Below are 16,849 nucleotides of genomic sequence, written 5' to 3' on the forward strand. Positions count from 1 at the left end.
AGCTTTGGCGGGAGGAGGATGGCGCTCAGGGACGGGGTTTCGCCGCAGGAACTCACCCTGGCGGACGTCAGGTGCCCAATATGCCTCTCCATCTTGATCGAACCCGTCACCATGCCGTGCTCTCACACCCTGTGCATGCCGTGCTTCGTCCAGAACGTGGCCCAGACAGCCCTGGCCTGCCCTCTCTGCCGTAAAAGGTGAGGGCGATGTCCTCGCAAAGTAACCTTGGCTAACAGTGCAAATAGTCAGATATATACCAGTGGTTAATACTTTGTAACTGAAAAAAGTATGAGTGTTTTTATTGCATAGATAGAGAGGGGAAGTTGTTGAAAACTTTTACAAAATCTAATTGACAGTTAACAGAATTAAAACCTCACCTCACAGCAAACAACACTGTTTACCCCTGGAGTAACCATGCCCAGACTATCTTTGTAATATTTTTCTCTATTTCAAATACAGAAAGTACAGTATTCAGGTAGGGTATGGCAAAGCCCCTGGTTTAGAAAGATTGTCTTGCTGGCTGGAGTAATATAACTTAGTCACAGGGGGGGTGTGGTCACTTCATAGACATATAGAATATACTGAACTACTGATTCTATCCAACAAAGAAAAATCACACACTTGATTCACATATCAGATTACCTAGAGAAGTATCAAAGTATCATCCATATTTTTACCTTGCTGAGTCAGTAACCAGTTGTCAAAAAAAAAAGATAAAAAATAAATAAATAAATAAGAAATTGTCACATCCCATATCAAACAGTAGTCCTTTTTATTTGACTTAGTATAGTTATTGTTCATTTGACTTGTTATTAGATATAAGGAAAAGTAAGCTGCTTTAATTGTGAGTAATTCAACTGCACTTTCCTTATTTTCAGAATAAGTGTGTGGGTGAGACGCTCGACCAAAGCCAATAAGTTAGTTGACAAGAGACTCTGGGACAAGATACAAGAAAAATTTTCAAATCTAATAGAAGCTCGCCTGCATGATGAAGATGACTTCATTTTGGAAGGTGAGGTCTGATACAAGTTACAAAGTTGATCCTGTCTAGCAATTTATTTCTTCTGATTGATATTTTTGATACAAGTTTGGGTTTCAAAAGTTGATAAAAAGATGTGATATAAGATTTTTTCTCATTACACATAAACACCATTGTGACATGTATTTTTTTTTTCATCACAGACACCAATGTGCCGAGGCCTCATGTGTGTCAGCCTGGAGAGATTCGGCAAGAATATGAGGCACTGTTGGCCCAACAAGAACAAGAGAGATCCTTACAGAGAACAGAAGAAGAATTAGCTTCAAGCAGATTAATTCAGCAGTTGCAGGTTATATATTTGTGTGTGTATGTGTGTGTGTGTGTGTGTGTATGTATGTATGTGTGTGTTAGTTATACAGTATATTATCATGGAACTGCATATGTTACTATGAGAGTTTGAGAAAGTTCAAAATAATTATTGCTATTTATTCTCTCATTCGTTTTGCAATTCCTTTGTTTGAGACAAGTACCTCATTCACTCAGAACGTGTGTTTAACCAAGCATTTTCAAAATTAACAGGAAGAAGAGAAGATGAAACTGCGAGAACGTCGGGAACGTCAGCAGCGTTTGTGTGAAAATGATGAGGCTTTAGCACAGCAGGTTAAGGTAACTTTGAAGGAAATACCTTTACCTGTATTTAGTTTTATTATTGCTTGGTTATGGTTGTTGATATTTGTTTTGTTGTATCCCTCTGTTTTTTTCCTTTTTTTATAATATACATTTTGCTCTTAATTGCCACACTAAAGATTTTTAGTTGAAATTTCACCTATCAAGGTCTTCTCTATCAACATCCATCATTTGACAGACCAGTACACTTCCAGTCTAGTTACCAGTTTTTCATTAAGTTAAATAGAGATTACAGTCAACCAGTTATTGTTAATGACTGTGGAAAAACATTATTTTCATTTTGTTATATCTCTGGTATTAAATTTTCTTTTGTGTTTGACTTGTTGTTAGGAGGCAGAAAGCATAAAAGAACAAGAAGAACAGGTGAAGCTGCTGCTGCTTATTGAAAGAGATGAAGTTATTGCACGTCAGATTGAGGTAGCTATAGACAGAGCCTATTTGCATTACTGTTAAGGATTTGTGGGGAAAGGAATGGGTGAGGATATATATACTTACTGAGTTGTTTGTATATCAGGACAGTTTAAGTTATAGTTACTGCATATCAAATCAATTTTAGTTATTGTATATGAAAAGACTTATACTCAAGTGATTATATATCAGAACAGTGTTAGTTATAGTTATTGTATTTCAGAATAATGTTAGTTATATTTATTGTATATAGTTATATTTATTGTATATCAGATCAGTTTAGTTGTAAGATATTTGGGAAGGAATAAATAGAGAAGAAAATGGATAGGGTGTTTTATACATAGGATTCACTTTGGTGCCGGATCCTGTCCACAGATGTAAATAAGGAATGGTAGATATATAGACAGAGATTAAAGCTGATTCAAAAAGAGAGAGAGAGAAAAAAGAGAAAATGTGTCATTTTACTTTCCTTGTCTTTTTTTTTTTGTGTTTGTTTGTTTATAGTATTATGTATATATTTATTGAATAATATAAATATAATTATATGATATAATCATATAATACAAGCTGATACACACTGTAGAACTGACTGGGGTTGCAGTCATGTCTAGAAGTGCATGATTGAGGTCGCTCAACAAAAAGGTTGGAAACCACGAGCCTAGAAGAGCCAGTAAAACTAGTAATAGGAAAGGGTTGACCTGAATAGATTAAGTCATGATTTTGTTTTTATACTTCTAAATTGTAACTCATTTGGTAAAAAAAACAGTTGAGCAAAACATTTACACTGCACTGCATGATTTGTTAAAAATGCAGTCTATTCATTTGTCCGCTTCAGGCAGTGTTTATTATAATTCATGTATGGTAGTCATTATTATTAATGTTTACCTTTCACAAACATTTTAATTGTCTGGATTATTTTTTTGGTTGTTTTGATAGTCTACAGAAAAGGAAGATTGCACATTTTTTCCACTGAGAGTCTTTGTATTACTGACGATTGTCTTGATGTTTGGACAGGAGGAAGAAAAGAAGAAAAAGCAGCCTGTAATCCTTAGCCCAGCCCCCAGCAGAAAAGGGGGCAACGTGACCTGCAAACCTACCTCAACGCCCACTCGAGGCCCAATGGATGTTTTCATTGGTATGCAGAAGATGTATGGCTTTCTGTTGTTGTGTATGTGATGTTTATAAAAGATGGTGATGTTTTCTAGGACGATTTGATAAACATTATTGATGTTCTCATTTTCATATTTCTCTCTCTCTCTCTCTCTCTCTCTCTCTCTCTCTCTCTCTCTCTCTCTCTCTCTCTCTCTCTCTCTCTCTCTCTCTCTCTCTCTCTCTCTCTCTCTCTCTCTCTCTTTTAAAACTGATTTGGTGTATGCATATTCTGGAGAAATATATTTCAATTTTGTAAATTATACATAGCATGCATAAATACCTGTACTCACACATAAACACATTGTATCTACAATTTTACTTAGTTGATTTCTTTGATGTTAACAGGCCAGAAAACTCCCCATTCCAGCAGTAAAAAAATTGCTGCAAGAGTGGGATATTCGTCAAGCTCAGCAAGCTCAGAAATAAACTTTGGATCGCCAGGTAACTTGGTCTTGTGTTTTTGTGCCATGTATGTATATGGAGGCAATAAGTGTACATGTTTGTGTTAATAATATGCTTGTACAAACTTTTGTTAATTCTTTGCTGTTTCTATACTTATGTTACACATACTTTAAAAGCCATATGAATTCTGTTGAAATATGTGTATCTGTAAATCACATTTTTGTATTAAGAATATTCATGTTTAGTATTGATGTAGTATCTAATAATAAGGGATTATAAGTTACAGTGATTTTCATGCAATGGTGATTGATGTAACATCGCTTGTTGGTATTAGTACTGTCTCTCTGAAGTTTGTATTTTAACTTTGAAAGATTACAATTTCTCAGCCGGTTCTAACTGTAATTTACTTCTATGTTCAGTCGAGGCAACTCAGACCTACTGTTTAGATTAAATGATTTTTCTTTTTCTTTTCTCACAGAAAGAAGCCTCTCGTTGCCAGACAGATCTGTTCGAGATGTGAACAGTACGCCCACAACATCATCCTTCAGTCCCATAAGAAGACGTAGCATACATGCATCTACAATGGATTCCCCGCGCAGACTGAATAAAGTAGCCTATGATAGCATGGCTACGCGAATAGGCAGACAGCTGAGAGAAATCACTTCATCTCAAAGCTCAGAGTCTGGTAAGTTAAACCTATGTTGGTAAAGTTGACTTTCTTTTCATTCTAGCTTATCTGTTTCACAAACTCCTGTTATCTTAACACCCTATTATTTTGGATTTACATCTTGCCATGTCATTTCTAATCTCGCCCTTTATATTTTTCTCCTGTTTGTTTGGATTTTTGATGATTTGTCCCCTCCCTAATTTGCTCGCTGCCATTACATGGATAATTGTTTCATATCAGTCATTTTGCCTGCATTATATGATTTAGACTGTATTTCACATCCAATTCTTAATTATTTCCTCCATTACATATTAATCATAGCCAATTTTATATGTATAGAAATATCTCCATTACATATTACCTGTTGCCAACTTTATATGTATATTGATATCAACACAAACATTTTCTACAGAGTCAGAGGACATTGGCTTAAGCAGCCCAACTCGCTACAAGAAATCAGGAAAGGAGAACGTAGGAAAATCAAGTAAATTGGGAAAGGTAAAAGTTAAAAATAAAGAAAGTGAATCACATAGAACCTTCAATGAATGCAGCCCTGATATTGACAGTTATTGTGGAGTGAAAATGGATTATTCTCAAGACAGCTCTTGCTCTAGGCTAGAAGACAGTGATGAAACAGACATTGAGGATGATAATGTAGAAAGCTCTAGTGCCTTAAGGAGATTACATGACAGTGCTGAGAAAGACGAGAGACAAAGAGCCAGTGACAGTAAATCAAATTTGAGAATAACAGAATTAAATGATGATGATGATGCACGGTTATTAGAACAGGGCAAGGCCTTTGCAACGGTGTCAAGTCATTCATCAGATGCACTAATACCAGATGAGGCATTAGAAACTGAAGCCTCAAAATCGGTGAGTATACTTGGATATTACTGGTTTGTTTATTATTTTTTCCTTTTCTTATTACTTTAATTTTCCCCCTTGATATTCAGCATGGTTTTGATAACACTTTGGTGATTTTTTTAAAGTTGTTGCTCTAAATGTTGCATTTTAAAACCTTCTGATACATTCAAAGGCTATTTTTAAGATATGCAGTCTATTACTTTTACTCTTGGATGCAGGCTAGTCTATAAAAAAAACATTCTAGTTGGATGAACATACTCTATGGTATAGAAAGGTCAAACTGCAATTTTTAAATCCTAGAATTCATCTTCAGGCCTGACTTGTTTCCCCCTTCAGTAAGCTTTTATATTCATTATATTTTCATTTGTATTTGGTCTGGAACTGGTGGCATTTCTGATTGTGATTTTTTGTTTTCAGCTTTTAGTATTGTTATTGCTGTCATCATTTTCAGTGCTTTGTTGATGTGAGTGGATCCATGAATGTGAGAGAGAGAGGGAGGGATTGTGTGTGCATGCGTGCTTGCTTGTAGGAGTTACTTGATTACTTGGTGTAAGTTTAAGCAAGACCTAAATGATCAGGCTGAGCAGAATATCAACTTCCTTCACACCATTCCATATTTTTTCCAGGTCTTTGCCGCTCAAATATATGATTTGATGACTACTGTTGAGTTATCATGGGGCAATTTAGAGAAATTGATGTAACTATTGTTTCTCCTTCTTCTTCTTCTTCTTCTTCTTCTTCTTCTTCTTCTTCTTCTTCTTCTTCTTCTTCTTCTTCTTCTTCTTCTTCTTCTTCTTCTTCTTCTTCTTCTTCTTCTTCTTCTTCTTCTTCTTCTTCTTCTTCTTCTTCTTCTTCTTCTCTTCTTCTCTTCTTCTTCTTCTTCTTCTTCTTCTTCTTCTTCTAATGGTTTCCCTAGGCAACTGAATTTTATACTGCCACTTTTTATACTGCCGAATGCCATTCATATACATCCATTTCGTCAGTGAATGTAGACATGTCTTTAATGCTTATGTGGTACCTTATGGAAATATGTAAGAAGTAAATCATTACAGAATTCTTTCGAATTGCAGGATGATATATCTGCGTTGATAAAAGAGCAACAATTGCTAGAAGCTAGGATTCAGCAGGAAGAAGCAGACAGACTCCTTGCAGAAGCCTTACAGAGAGAGTTCAACCAGAGACCACAGGTAAATTCCTGTCCAAGATCATTAGTGATATAGTGCTCCTATATGTTCCTTATTTATCTATAAGTGGTCCAGCATCTCCTCCTTCCCTCGCTCTCTCTCTCTCTCCTCCCTTCCTCCCTCCCTCCCTCACTCTCCTTTCCCTTCTCCTCTCCCTCCCTCCCTTTCCTCTCATCTCCTCTCCTCTCCTCTCCCACTCTCTCCCTCCCTCCCTCCCTCTCCTCTCCCACTCTCTCTCCTCCTCCCTCTCATTCTCTCCCCCCTTCTTTCTCTTTCTCTTTTTTTTCTCTCTCTCTCTCTTGCTCTCTTTTGCTCTCTCCTACTCCTTCCCTTTCTCATGCTACCCTCTCTCTTTCTCTCTCTCTCTCTCTCTCTCTCTCTCTCTCTCTCTCTCTCTCTCTCTCTCTCTCTCTCTCTCTCTCTCTCTCTCCTCTCCCTCTCTCCCCCCACTCCCCCTCCCTCTCCCCCCCACTCCCCCTCCCTTTCTCCCCCTCCCTTTCTCCCTCTCCCCTCCCTCTCCCCCCTCCCCCTCCCCCCTCCCCCTCTCTCCTCTCTCTCTCTCTCTCTCTCTCTCTCTCTCTCTCTCTCTCTCTCTCTCTCTCTCTCTCTCTCTCTCTCTCTCTCTCTCTCTATCCCTCTCCCTCTCCCCCTCTCTGTCCTGATAAGGATAGAATGATAAGGTTTCAAATATTTACTTCATGATACTGGAAATTTTCAGATCAACAGAAGTCGTGGATCTGAGGATGAATATTCCCTGAGAGACCGCAATCCAGCCGACAAGAAAGCTGCCCCAACCAAAGGCGTTCCTTCAAAATCTACCGTTCAGTCTAAGCTGTCCCCCAGCCAGTCCAAGAAACGACAGTCGACACTCATGGAAAGCTTGAAAAAGAGACAGAAAACATGAGTCTTCATTCCAGTGCCATAACTGTTAATGTTAGCTTTGTATAGGAATTTTTTTCTTTGTGTACATGAGACTAGATTTTAAGCTATTTATGCCAAATTCATATTAGAGTATTTACATGAAGTGTTTGCAGTCCTTGTTAGTTATACCAGATCTATCCTTCCCTTTTTTACTCCTTATATGAAATTTGACATTTTATTTGGAGCTTTAAATTTTAAGAATAAAAATATAGATTATCAAGAATTATTGTCAGGTAATCAGATTTGTGTTCTTCTTGAATGCACCACCATATTAGAGTCTTTGCATGGATTTTTCTGTAAATATTTTTGTACTTACATGTTATACATATTCCCTCATGTTTATTTCCAGATATATTTTGTATTTCTCACTGCCTTAGTGATATGATTTAAGTTACATTTTGTTGAGTTTCTATGTAGTATTGCTTTCAGAATAAAACTGTGTACCGAAGCAACAGTTTCAGACTTGGAAAATTATGTAATGAAAAATATAGTAAGTTTTTGCATTCATTCTTCTTGTCAATTTGATTTTTCTTCTTTTTTTTTTTTTTTTCTTTTATTGTACTGTGTAGGTATGTCATTTAGGAATATTATCAGATATTTAGAGAATAAGGTATTCTTTATATTGAATGTTCAGTTTATAGTGCCAGTTAGCAGGTAATGACTTTTTGTACTGAAATAGTTTACAAAGAGACAGCTAATTTTTTTCCTCATTCTAACATCAAAATACTTAATTCTTTCTTCAACTGAACTCTCTGATTAGTACAAATGTCTAATTTTCATTTGCAAGAGTGGATAATTAAAACTGAATATAGCACAAAAACATATATTTGAGAAATACAATGGCCTATCCCTTAAAAAAAGGAAAGTGTGTTGTCATTGAAAATGGTTGGACATGCATCCAGTGGTTCTTACAGCCATGGTAAAGCAGTCTCTTTGGACATGAAATATTCACTCAATTTTTTTTTTTATTATTACTGCTTCAGCCTGTGACTAATTTGCATGTGTGAAAGTGATATCTTTCATAAATATCACATTAAACAAGAGAACATTATTGTTGAAATTATATTTGTTACCAATAATGGATTTTTAATTAAACCAGAACTGTACTTGGCCTAACAGGTTCCAAAAAGTTAAAATTTTGTTGAAAACATGTTACACATGCATTTACCTTCTGAACATAGCCACTTCTATATGTAAAAAAAAAATAAAAAAGACAGCAATACATGAATATGTGCATAATAGAAAAGCTTCACGAGAAAGGAGATTAGCACAATCCTTTACAATGTCTTCATATATCCATCAATAATACTATTCAAATATGAGTGCAGCTTATATTCTCCATTTTATAAAATATATTTACAAGAACTGCACAATGTAACAAAAATATATATAACATCTCTCCTTATCTCATATTGTCTCTATATATGAACAAAGGGACATGCTCCTAAGGGAAAAGACTGGTGATTGAGCATTTACAGTTCCCTTTGGCAAGTTCCATGTTATGGCTGACTAACAGAATAAACTTAAAGCAAATGATATTACTGATATGTCTTAAAATACTGATGATGATGGTAAGAATGATGATATGAGGTCATGTGAATATCATGGCTCCATAGCCAGTTTTTTTTTTACTTAAATTGATCCAATATTTGGGTACTTCTTTGATTTTTTTTATATTGTATTTTAAAGCCAATATCCTAATGTGATATGATATGATAAATGACTTATTTACACTATTTACAATATACAATTATATCACAGACAAAAAGATACAATTTCTCAAGTCTTACGTGGCCAACTTTACACTGCAGATATTCAGAATTCAGTACAAAACCATTTAGAAAAAATATATATTTCAATAAGCTTTCAACTAGCATGCCTATTGAATATTTACTAAATATAATAAAAACTATAGGTGTAGTGATATTTAGGCAAATATATCTGTAATTCTGGAATACCTGTGAAAATGCGAGGTACTTTTTCCAGGAAGTGAAGCAAAACGTAAATCAGCCTCATAAATAAACCTGCCTTTATGACTGATACAGATATACTTGAAATATTATGCAGCAGGTTTCACCGAGATAGATATATATATATACTGTTAACCATCTTGGTTTGCATTTCTAGTTGCTAATAAATACAATTTTTGCAATATTTACTTCTTTGGAGCAAGTGGAGTGTCATCCTGTAAAGGATATGAAAAAAATTATTTTAGCTATATTTTTGTATTCAAAATAACAAGTATTTCCAAAGTTGTTGTCACTACAGTTGCACTGTTTTAATTTGTGCAATGCACTTACCGCATCTCCTTCAGGAATATCTGGTCCTTCTGAGTACTGTACAGTTGTTGGTTTAAATAGTAGATCATCATGTCCAATGATGTAGCCACCACCATCCATTTCTTCATCGGTAGTTTTGCGGTAAACAGGATTTGGGAAACGCATGTGGGGGACTTCAGCTGCAACCCGTTTTCTCCACAAACCTACGAGAACCTGTCGAAAGAAATTATAATGTTTATTTGTGTGTAACTCATGGTCATTTGTACACTTTTCCTTACTGATACTACAAATGTATTCACTCAAATTAACAGGGAAAACCTATCCACAGATATTATAATAGTTTAAGTAACTCATTTAAAAAACATAACCTTTTTGGACTTGAAAAGACATACTATATTTACCATGACAACAATGGCCAGCACCACAGCAGACCCAACTCCAACTGCAAAAATCAGGCTAAAATTGGATCTTTCCAGGGTTGTAATTTTTTCATATTTGTTTGTTTCCAAGGGAATGATTTCTTCACTGTTGTAGTCAAAGTCTGAAGGTATGATGGGAATGAGCGGATTCACTGGTTCACTGCTTGGCTCCACAATATCTGGAAGTTCTGAAAATACAATTCAAGTTTATAGCAGGGAAACAATAAAGACAAAATCCTTGTCAAACTGTTAAGTTCCAATTCACATCAAAAGAGTAAACACTGCAATAACTACACCTACAAGGATAAAATACAAGATAAGTAAATACTAATAAAAAACTAAATTAAAGAGAAATACATACCACCTTCAATGCAGGAAATTGAATCCCTTGTCGAAAGTAACAATCCATCGGGACACATGCACTTCGCCATACCCACAGGACTTCGGATACACAGGTGACTACAAGAGTGGCCATTGCAAACATTTTCTCCACTAGGCTGGCGATATTCGTGGAAAACGTGTACCACTTTTGGCGACTCGAGCTGCAAGGTGCATCCAAATTAAGGTATAAGTAACAACATGAAGATAATATATTGTGTACATGTGAGGTATCAGTATTTCATCTGTACATAAACTCTCCTTAATCAAATGTGCTTCTCATTAGTTCTGTTCTTCCTAGACTTGTTACTCATGTTTTCCCCAGCAAAACTCACCAAGTGTCCTGCTGAAACATTGTGAATATCTTCCCCATTAAATTTATTGGCACTGTAGAGGGCAAGCTGTGACCAGTCCGTCCAGTATAGTCTGTCTTCAAACACAGTAATGGAATAGGGAAGCCTCAAGACACTTGGTGAAAACAAAACAACCTGTAGAAAATAATTAAAATAATAAGGACATGCTGTAACTAGAAGACTGATAAATTATATTATATACAGACATCACAGATTTCAGGGTTTCTGCTGTGACAAAACACGCTGATAAAGATAATGATATACATATCATAGATATTTCAAGTCTTATTCCCAATACTTTTGCTACAATACTATCAACTGTCTACACCAAAGTTTCATACATAAAAAGTACTTGCCTCGATTTGGGTTCCATCTAGTCTGGCCTTACTAATGGTGTTCAGCTTTCCATCACACCAGTATAAGTCATTATTGGGCAGGTCAATAGTAATACCATTAGGCCAATAAACATGAGGGGCCGTCACGATTGCTGTGCGACCCTCACCATCCAGACCAGCTCTCTCGATCTTGGGGGACATTCCCCAGTCCGTCCAAAATATGTATCTGCAATGACGAAATGCAAGACTTCAGACTTCAAACAAAATTATTCAGAAAAATAATAATAATGGGTTAAACTTCTCTTCTTTTTAATGAGAACCATTTTAAAACAAAACTAGAAAAGTAAACAATAATTTTAAACTTGCTTTTCAAACAGTTCTAATTTCAAACAAAATTATGAACTTAAATAACAATATCTTCATCTCTAACAACCACCAACTTCGCAAATACAAAATGCTTACCCATCTAAGGGACTAACAACAATTGCTCTTGGTTGTCCTAATTCTTCCTGTACAATTGTCTTCGACCACTTGGCATCCCAGGACACGAGGCGGATTTTAAAGTTGCCTGTGTCGGTGAAATAAATGTGATTGTGAATCCAGTCAACAGCCAACCCATCTGCAGATACTTGTTCTCCAGTAACAAGGATTTCTCTCTCTTCTGGGGTAGTAATGTTGGCCCTGTTGAATGAAGAAAACAATACATTAATATTCTGAAGTTTCAACAAATAATAGAATACATGAAATTCCAGCTAAGCAATCAATATGATATCAAATACCGTTAATAAATGTTTAATGTCTGCATACTAACCTAATGATCTGGTTTTCCTTGTTATCAGACCAGATAATTTGGTGACCAGTGAACAGGTAATCCAGTGCTGTCGCTTCCCTCGCATCACTCACAACTGAAGTCATATCATTATCTCGGAGGCGAAGGCTTCTGATATCATATCTAAAAGAAAAAAAAGTTCAAGTTACAGGCAAACGGTCAAAATGTTAAAAATATAAATATAAATATAAATATAAACAAACAAACAAACAAACAAACAAACACACACACACATACACACACACACACACACACACACACACACACACACACACACACACACACACACACACACACACACACACACACAAAAGCAATAACTACATCTCTCCTTGTACAATTAAACTCTGACCACCTGTCAACGAACCTGTGTGAGAAAAGGAGGTAAGGCTCTCCTGCCGATGCCTTACAGCGTGTATAGTTGCCTGGGTCTCGTTCATACCCGGGGAGACACGAGCAGTGGTATCCGCCGTTTGTATTTGTGCACTGTTGGGAACACGTTCCTGGGACCTCGAGGCACTCATCAATATCTGAAAGTTATAAAAAAGTCTTACATTGCAACCACTTTACCTTAAAACTTTATATATAGGAATTCGAATTATACAGTGAAGACAGTTTGCTCATCTCTATCTATACATTAAAAATGGATTTCGAAATCTTACCTTCACATGTGTACTTTCCAACTAAGCGAAATCCCGTTCTACACTCGCAGTGGTAACCTTCCTTCGAGTCAACGCACAAGTGTGTACAACCCCCATTGTTCCTCTCACACTCGTTCACACCGCACTCTTCCTCAGACTCATCCTGAAAATCAAGATCAAATGTTATTATCTGGTTAAAAATATATATATATTAATAACAAATAAATAAATAAATTAGAATGAATATGGATATATATAATGTAGTATTTACATGCAGAAGAATTTTCTTCTCCTTGGGAAAATTACCTGCCAGTCACCACAATCATTTCTGCCGTTGCAAAGGTTCCTGCGGTGGATGCACTTGTTGAGTGAACACAAGAAGTGAGATGTTAGATTGCATTCCACTTTCGGCGCATCCGTAACCGCCGGTACTTTGGCTGTTGAAGAGATATTGGAGTAATTACTACGTCTGAGATTGGAGAGCAGTACTGGGGTTAAATTTGCAAAGCAGCTGGTTGTTCGGCCATGATAAAAAGTATAGTTTGACAATCCTTTACAAGCATAATACTTACGGCATTCAGATTCGTCGGAACCATCAGCGCATTCTTTCTCTCCGTTGCATCTCAAGTGCCCAAGAATGCACTGCTTGTTACTGCATGTGAAGTGTGATTCTGGGCATTCTTTGTCGCAGTTTGCCTCGTCTTCGCCGTTAGGGCAGTCGACTCCTCCATCACACACCCAGGTCGCCATGATACAGTAAGCTCCACATTGAAACTCGTTATCTCGACAAGGATCCGATCTTTCCAGTGGCTTCTTTTCTTCTCCCCCTGGGCAGTTCTGCAAGGTAGATGTCCTGTTATTATCCAGTGTCACAGTGCCTATTTAACCTCTCATATGCGTTCCAACAACGTAAAATATAATAAAATATCAGAATCCGAGGGTCTCCTTGCCTTTTCATCCGACCCCTCAGTGCAGTCCTCCTGTCCGTCGCACACCCAACGCGTGGGAATTGTTATGCCAGAGGCGCACCTGAACATGTGTGGTGGGACAGTCACTGATTCCTCTTCACAGTTTTCCTGAAAAAATACAGGTACATCAGAATACGGGTATAAGAACTATGCTTTCGAATCAGATATATGAGAGCGAAAGAGAGCAAGAGAGCAGTTGCAGATCATCCTTACCTCGTCTGAGCCATCTTGACAATCTTTCTGGTTGTCACAACGCCACTTCTTCGTAATGCATTGTTTGTCACTCACACACTGGAACTGCGTTTCTCTGCACGTTTTTTCTGTTTAAACAAATAATAAAAGAGGTGATTAGTCATCTCATATATGCTGAAATGTAACCAAACACAAGGAATACGCCAAATATAAGTCCATCCACAACTGACATGGACCACCAAACACGCCAATCACGCCAGTTATAAACCTACCAACAACTATTCAAAAACTTACCACAGTTCTCCTCGTCCGTGTTATCTCTGCAGTCGTCCTGTCCGTCGCACTTCCACGTCAGGGGGATGCAGTTGCCGTTCCCGCACTGGAATTCCGAGGCTCGACAAGACCTCGTCCCGTCGCCCACCTTTGCCGGGCAGTTGGTAGTCTGGAAATGGGTAATGAATCAGTTAATCTTCCTTTACTCGCTAATTACCAGATCCTAATTACCACATACTAGGTACTGGACTAATACGTACATCTTAGAGGAACCTTCACCTTATTCAAACCATTACAGAAGGTGAAAAAGGTAATCAAACTTACCAGTTCATCCGTTCCATCAGTACAGTCCGGGTCGCCATCGCACAGCCACTTCCTGGGTATACAGCGTGACCCATCGCAGGAGAATTCGCTCTCACGACACACTAAAAATGAATCCAAATAAGTTGCTTTTTAGAAAATTTGCAGTAATGAAGTAAACATAATAAGTGTATGTCTTCAATAAGCTGATTAATACGTTCTCTGAATCTCGACGGAGAGAAAGCATCTCTGAAATCGGGTCGCAAGCGAGTGGCGAATATTAAGTTCCTCATAGGCCTAAGCACGCAAGTCCATCAGTGCTTGAGGTATAGATAAGTATTTTCTAAATAATGTATCGATAAAATGCTTCAGAAGTATAAGGTAAACGGCATGAAACTTGATTTTTGTAAAAGGAAAATAATCAGTCGGTAATGGGTCGTTTATTCCAAAAGAGAAGGATATTCGAAGCCGAATTAAGAAGTTTGTGCGAGTGAATACATGTGTTTATATGTATATATACATTCATATATAATTTATTTTATTCACATACATATACAGATATACATACATATATATATGAATACATGTATGTATATCTGTATATGTATACATATGTATGTATGTATATATGTATATTGTGTATATATATATATATATATATATATATATATTATATATATAAATATATATATATATATATATATATATATATATATACACACACAGGTATATGTATGAGTATATATGTATACAAGTTTATATACATATACATATATATACAAATATATATATATACAAATATATACATATACATATATAAATATGTGTGTGTATGTGCATACATACATAAATACATGTAATACATTTGTTTTGTGTATATATATATATATATATATATATATATATATATATATATAATATATATATATATATATATATATATATATATATATATATATATATATAGGGAGGAGGGAGAGAGAAAGAGAAAGAGGGCGAGAGAGAGAGCATCTGTCAGGGCAGGCACAGGGGGAGCGAGGGCCTACGAGCGGAATCCGTGGCTGTGCCCCGCGCCATAAACAAAAGGGGTGTTCAGCGGTTGCGTCATTTTTTGGGCCTAACGCAGCCCGCCGATTGCCCGACCCTCTTTCACTCTCTCACTTACAGAGGAGGTTGTTTTTTGCTTAATACTGAATGAAATCGAAATATTCTCCATCAAAGGTATCTTTACAATTACTGATGAAATAGCAGTCCGTGCTAGGAAATTAAAAATAAACGTAGAATTAATAAATGGGGATAACAAATCTACTATGAGATGCCCATGTTTTAGTTCACGTGACTCGGCAGAGCAAAGGCCTAACATGAGAAAGCACAGACTGATGATGCTCTTGATAGATCACATAAGGACTCTACAACTATGTGTGAATAACAGGCCTACAGTATCTTTCTCTCAAACTTCGGTAATCATATTGCACAGTCACTATCTTTATAAATGCGAAATGTTAATGAAAATTGCTTTTAATATTAAGGTAACATGTTTAAAATACTTGACCGTGTATCGTAATAGTAAGGCGTATTGAAAGTAACAGTATAAAAGAGTCCTAATTAAATATAACAGTAAAATTAATTAAGCATATTAATCAACACAGTTTCAGAACCTAAACTTACCCAGAGTCGCTAAAGAAGCCGAAGCTGAGAGAGTTATAAGTAGTATTTTCATTTTGTCTTTTGCAACCATTGATCAGCCACTAAATTCACGGGAGAATGATTCACCTCTGAAGCTCAACACACACTATTGCTGAACGGAGCAGACGCACTCTTTTATAGAGCGCCGTCAGCTGGGGGCGGGGAGATCTTTTCAATAACGTTCGTACCATTTTTGAACAGCAATTTGGAATCATTGTTCAACAGGACGTAGTACATTTATTGTAATTGTGTCATATAAAGCAGGTTTATGTATAAAGCATTTTATATTCAGGATTATTAATAATTTCGATGTATCAAGATGCACACCACGTGCAAATACCATATAAGGAATACCGTTCACTGAACTGCGCAGAGGCATATTTTCAAAACTGAGTATATTACTCAATCATAATTGCAAGTAATCCCATTTTACAACATGTGACTCGTTACCTAACGGATATAGTTTACTAAATTATTATATCTATTTTAATTTTTAGTAAATATAACATCTAATAGTCTTTGCCATTCAATAGGCTGACCGGTCAAGCTCCGCCCATGAATCATAGGTACCAACCTTGCCGTGCTTCACGACTGTATATGACACCGAATCAACTTGAAAAGTGCAGAAGCAGGGAATTCCTCGGATGACCCTGTACGAATAAAGGAGACAGAGAGAATAATAAAGAAACGGGTGACCAAGAGAAAGGGAATGAGGTAGTAAGAAAATGAAAGAAATTCGAGGGAGGAGTAAGAGAGAGCAGAGAGACGAAGGAGTCGAAATTGAAACAAATCCAAGGGAGAAAATGTGAGAGAAGAGATGATAATGTTTGCAGTGAAGAACAAAATATAAGAAGAAGTGAATTTATCGTACTTAATCCTAGAATAACATTTTCCATGTCAAAGGGACAGACAGGTAGTTACATGGAGGTAGT

The 16,849-nt window shown here is 36.6% G+C and overlaps 2 protein-coding genes across 2 annotated transcripts in view; one reads left to right on the plus strand and one right to left on the minus strand.

Annotated features, from left to right (window-relative positions):
- The window catches only part of LOC119599508 (E3 ubiquitin-protein ligase rnf168-like), an 8,393-nt gene extending 53 nt beyond the window's left edge, over positions 1-8,340 (plus strand). Inside the window, exons 1-11 of the mRNA XM_037949272.1 lie at positions 1-197; positions 879-1,012; positions 1,183-1,328; positions 1,559-1,645; positions 1,997-2,083; positions 3,089-3,209; positions 3,572-3,667; positions 4,107-4,313; positions 4,708-5,168; positions 6,230-6,346; positions 7,062-8,340. The exon at positions 1-197 is cut by the window's left edge and continues 53 nt beyond it. Coding sequence (XP_037805200.1) covers positions 19-197; positions 879-1,012; positions 1,183-1,328; positions 1,559-1,645; positions 1,997-2,083; positions 3,089-3,209; positions 3,572-3,667; positions 4,107-4,313; positions 4,708-5,168; positions 6,230-6,346; positions 7,062-7,247 — 1,821 coding nt within the window. The 5' untranslated portion in view covers positions 1-18 and the 3' untranslated portion in view covers positions 7,248-8,340. The remainder of the gene's footprint in view (positions 198-878; positions 1,013-1,182; positions 1,329-1,558; positions 1,646-1,996; positions 2,084-3,088; positions 3,210-3,571; positions 3,668-4,106; positions 4,314-4,707; positions 5,169-6,229; positions 6,347-7,061) is intronic.
- LOC119599495 (low-density lipoprotein receptor-like) lies at positions 8,230-16,028 on the minus strand. The gene is made up of 17 exons (XM_037949264.1): positions 15,900-16,028; positions 14,256-14,356; positions 13,953-14,100; positions 13,680-13,786; positions 13,449-13,574; positions 13,071-13,335; positions 12,805-12,935; positions 12,520-12,661; positions 12,225-12,387; positions 11,840-11,980; positions 11,491-11,709; positions 11,050-11,254; positions 10,676-10,828; positions 10,324-10,504; positions 9,945-10,150; positions 9,565-9,756; positions 8,230-9,449 (listed from the first exon to the last, which is right to left on the minus strand). Exons 1-17 carry the CDS (start codon positions 15,967-15,969, stop codon positions 9,420-9,422), a joined length of 2,580 nt encoding a protein of 859 aa, XP_037805192.1. The 5' UTR covers positions 15,970-16,028; the 3' UTR covers positions 8,230-9,419.
- Between the last annotated feature and the right edge of the window lie 821 nt (positions 16,029-16,849).

This window comes from Penaeus monodon, chromosome 4 (assembly GCF_015228065.2).
Source record: "Penaeus monodon isolate SGIC_2016 chromosome 4, NSTDA_Pmon_1, whole genome shotgun sequence".
Taxonomy (NCBI): Eukaryota; Metazoa; Arthropoda; class Malacostraca; order Decapoda; family Penaeidae; genus Penaeus; species Penaeus monodon.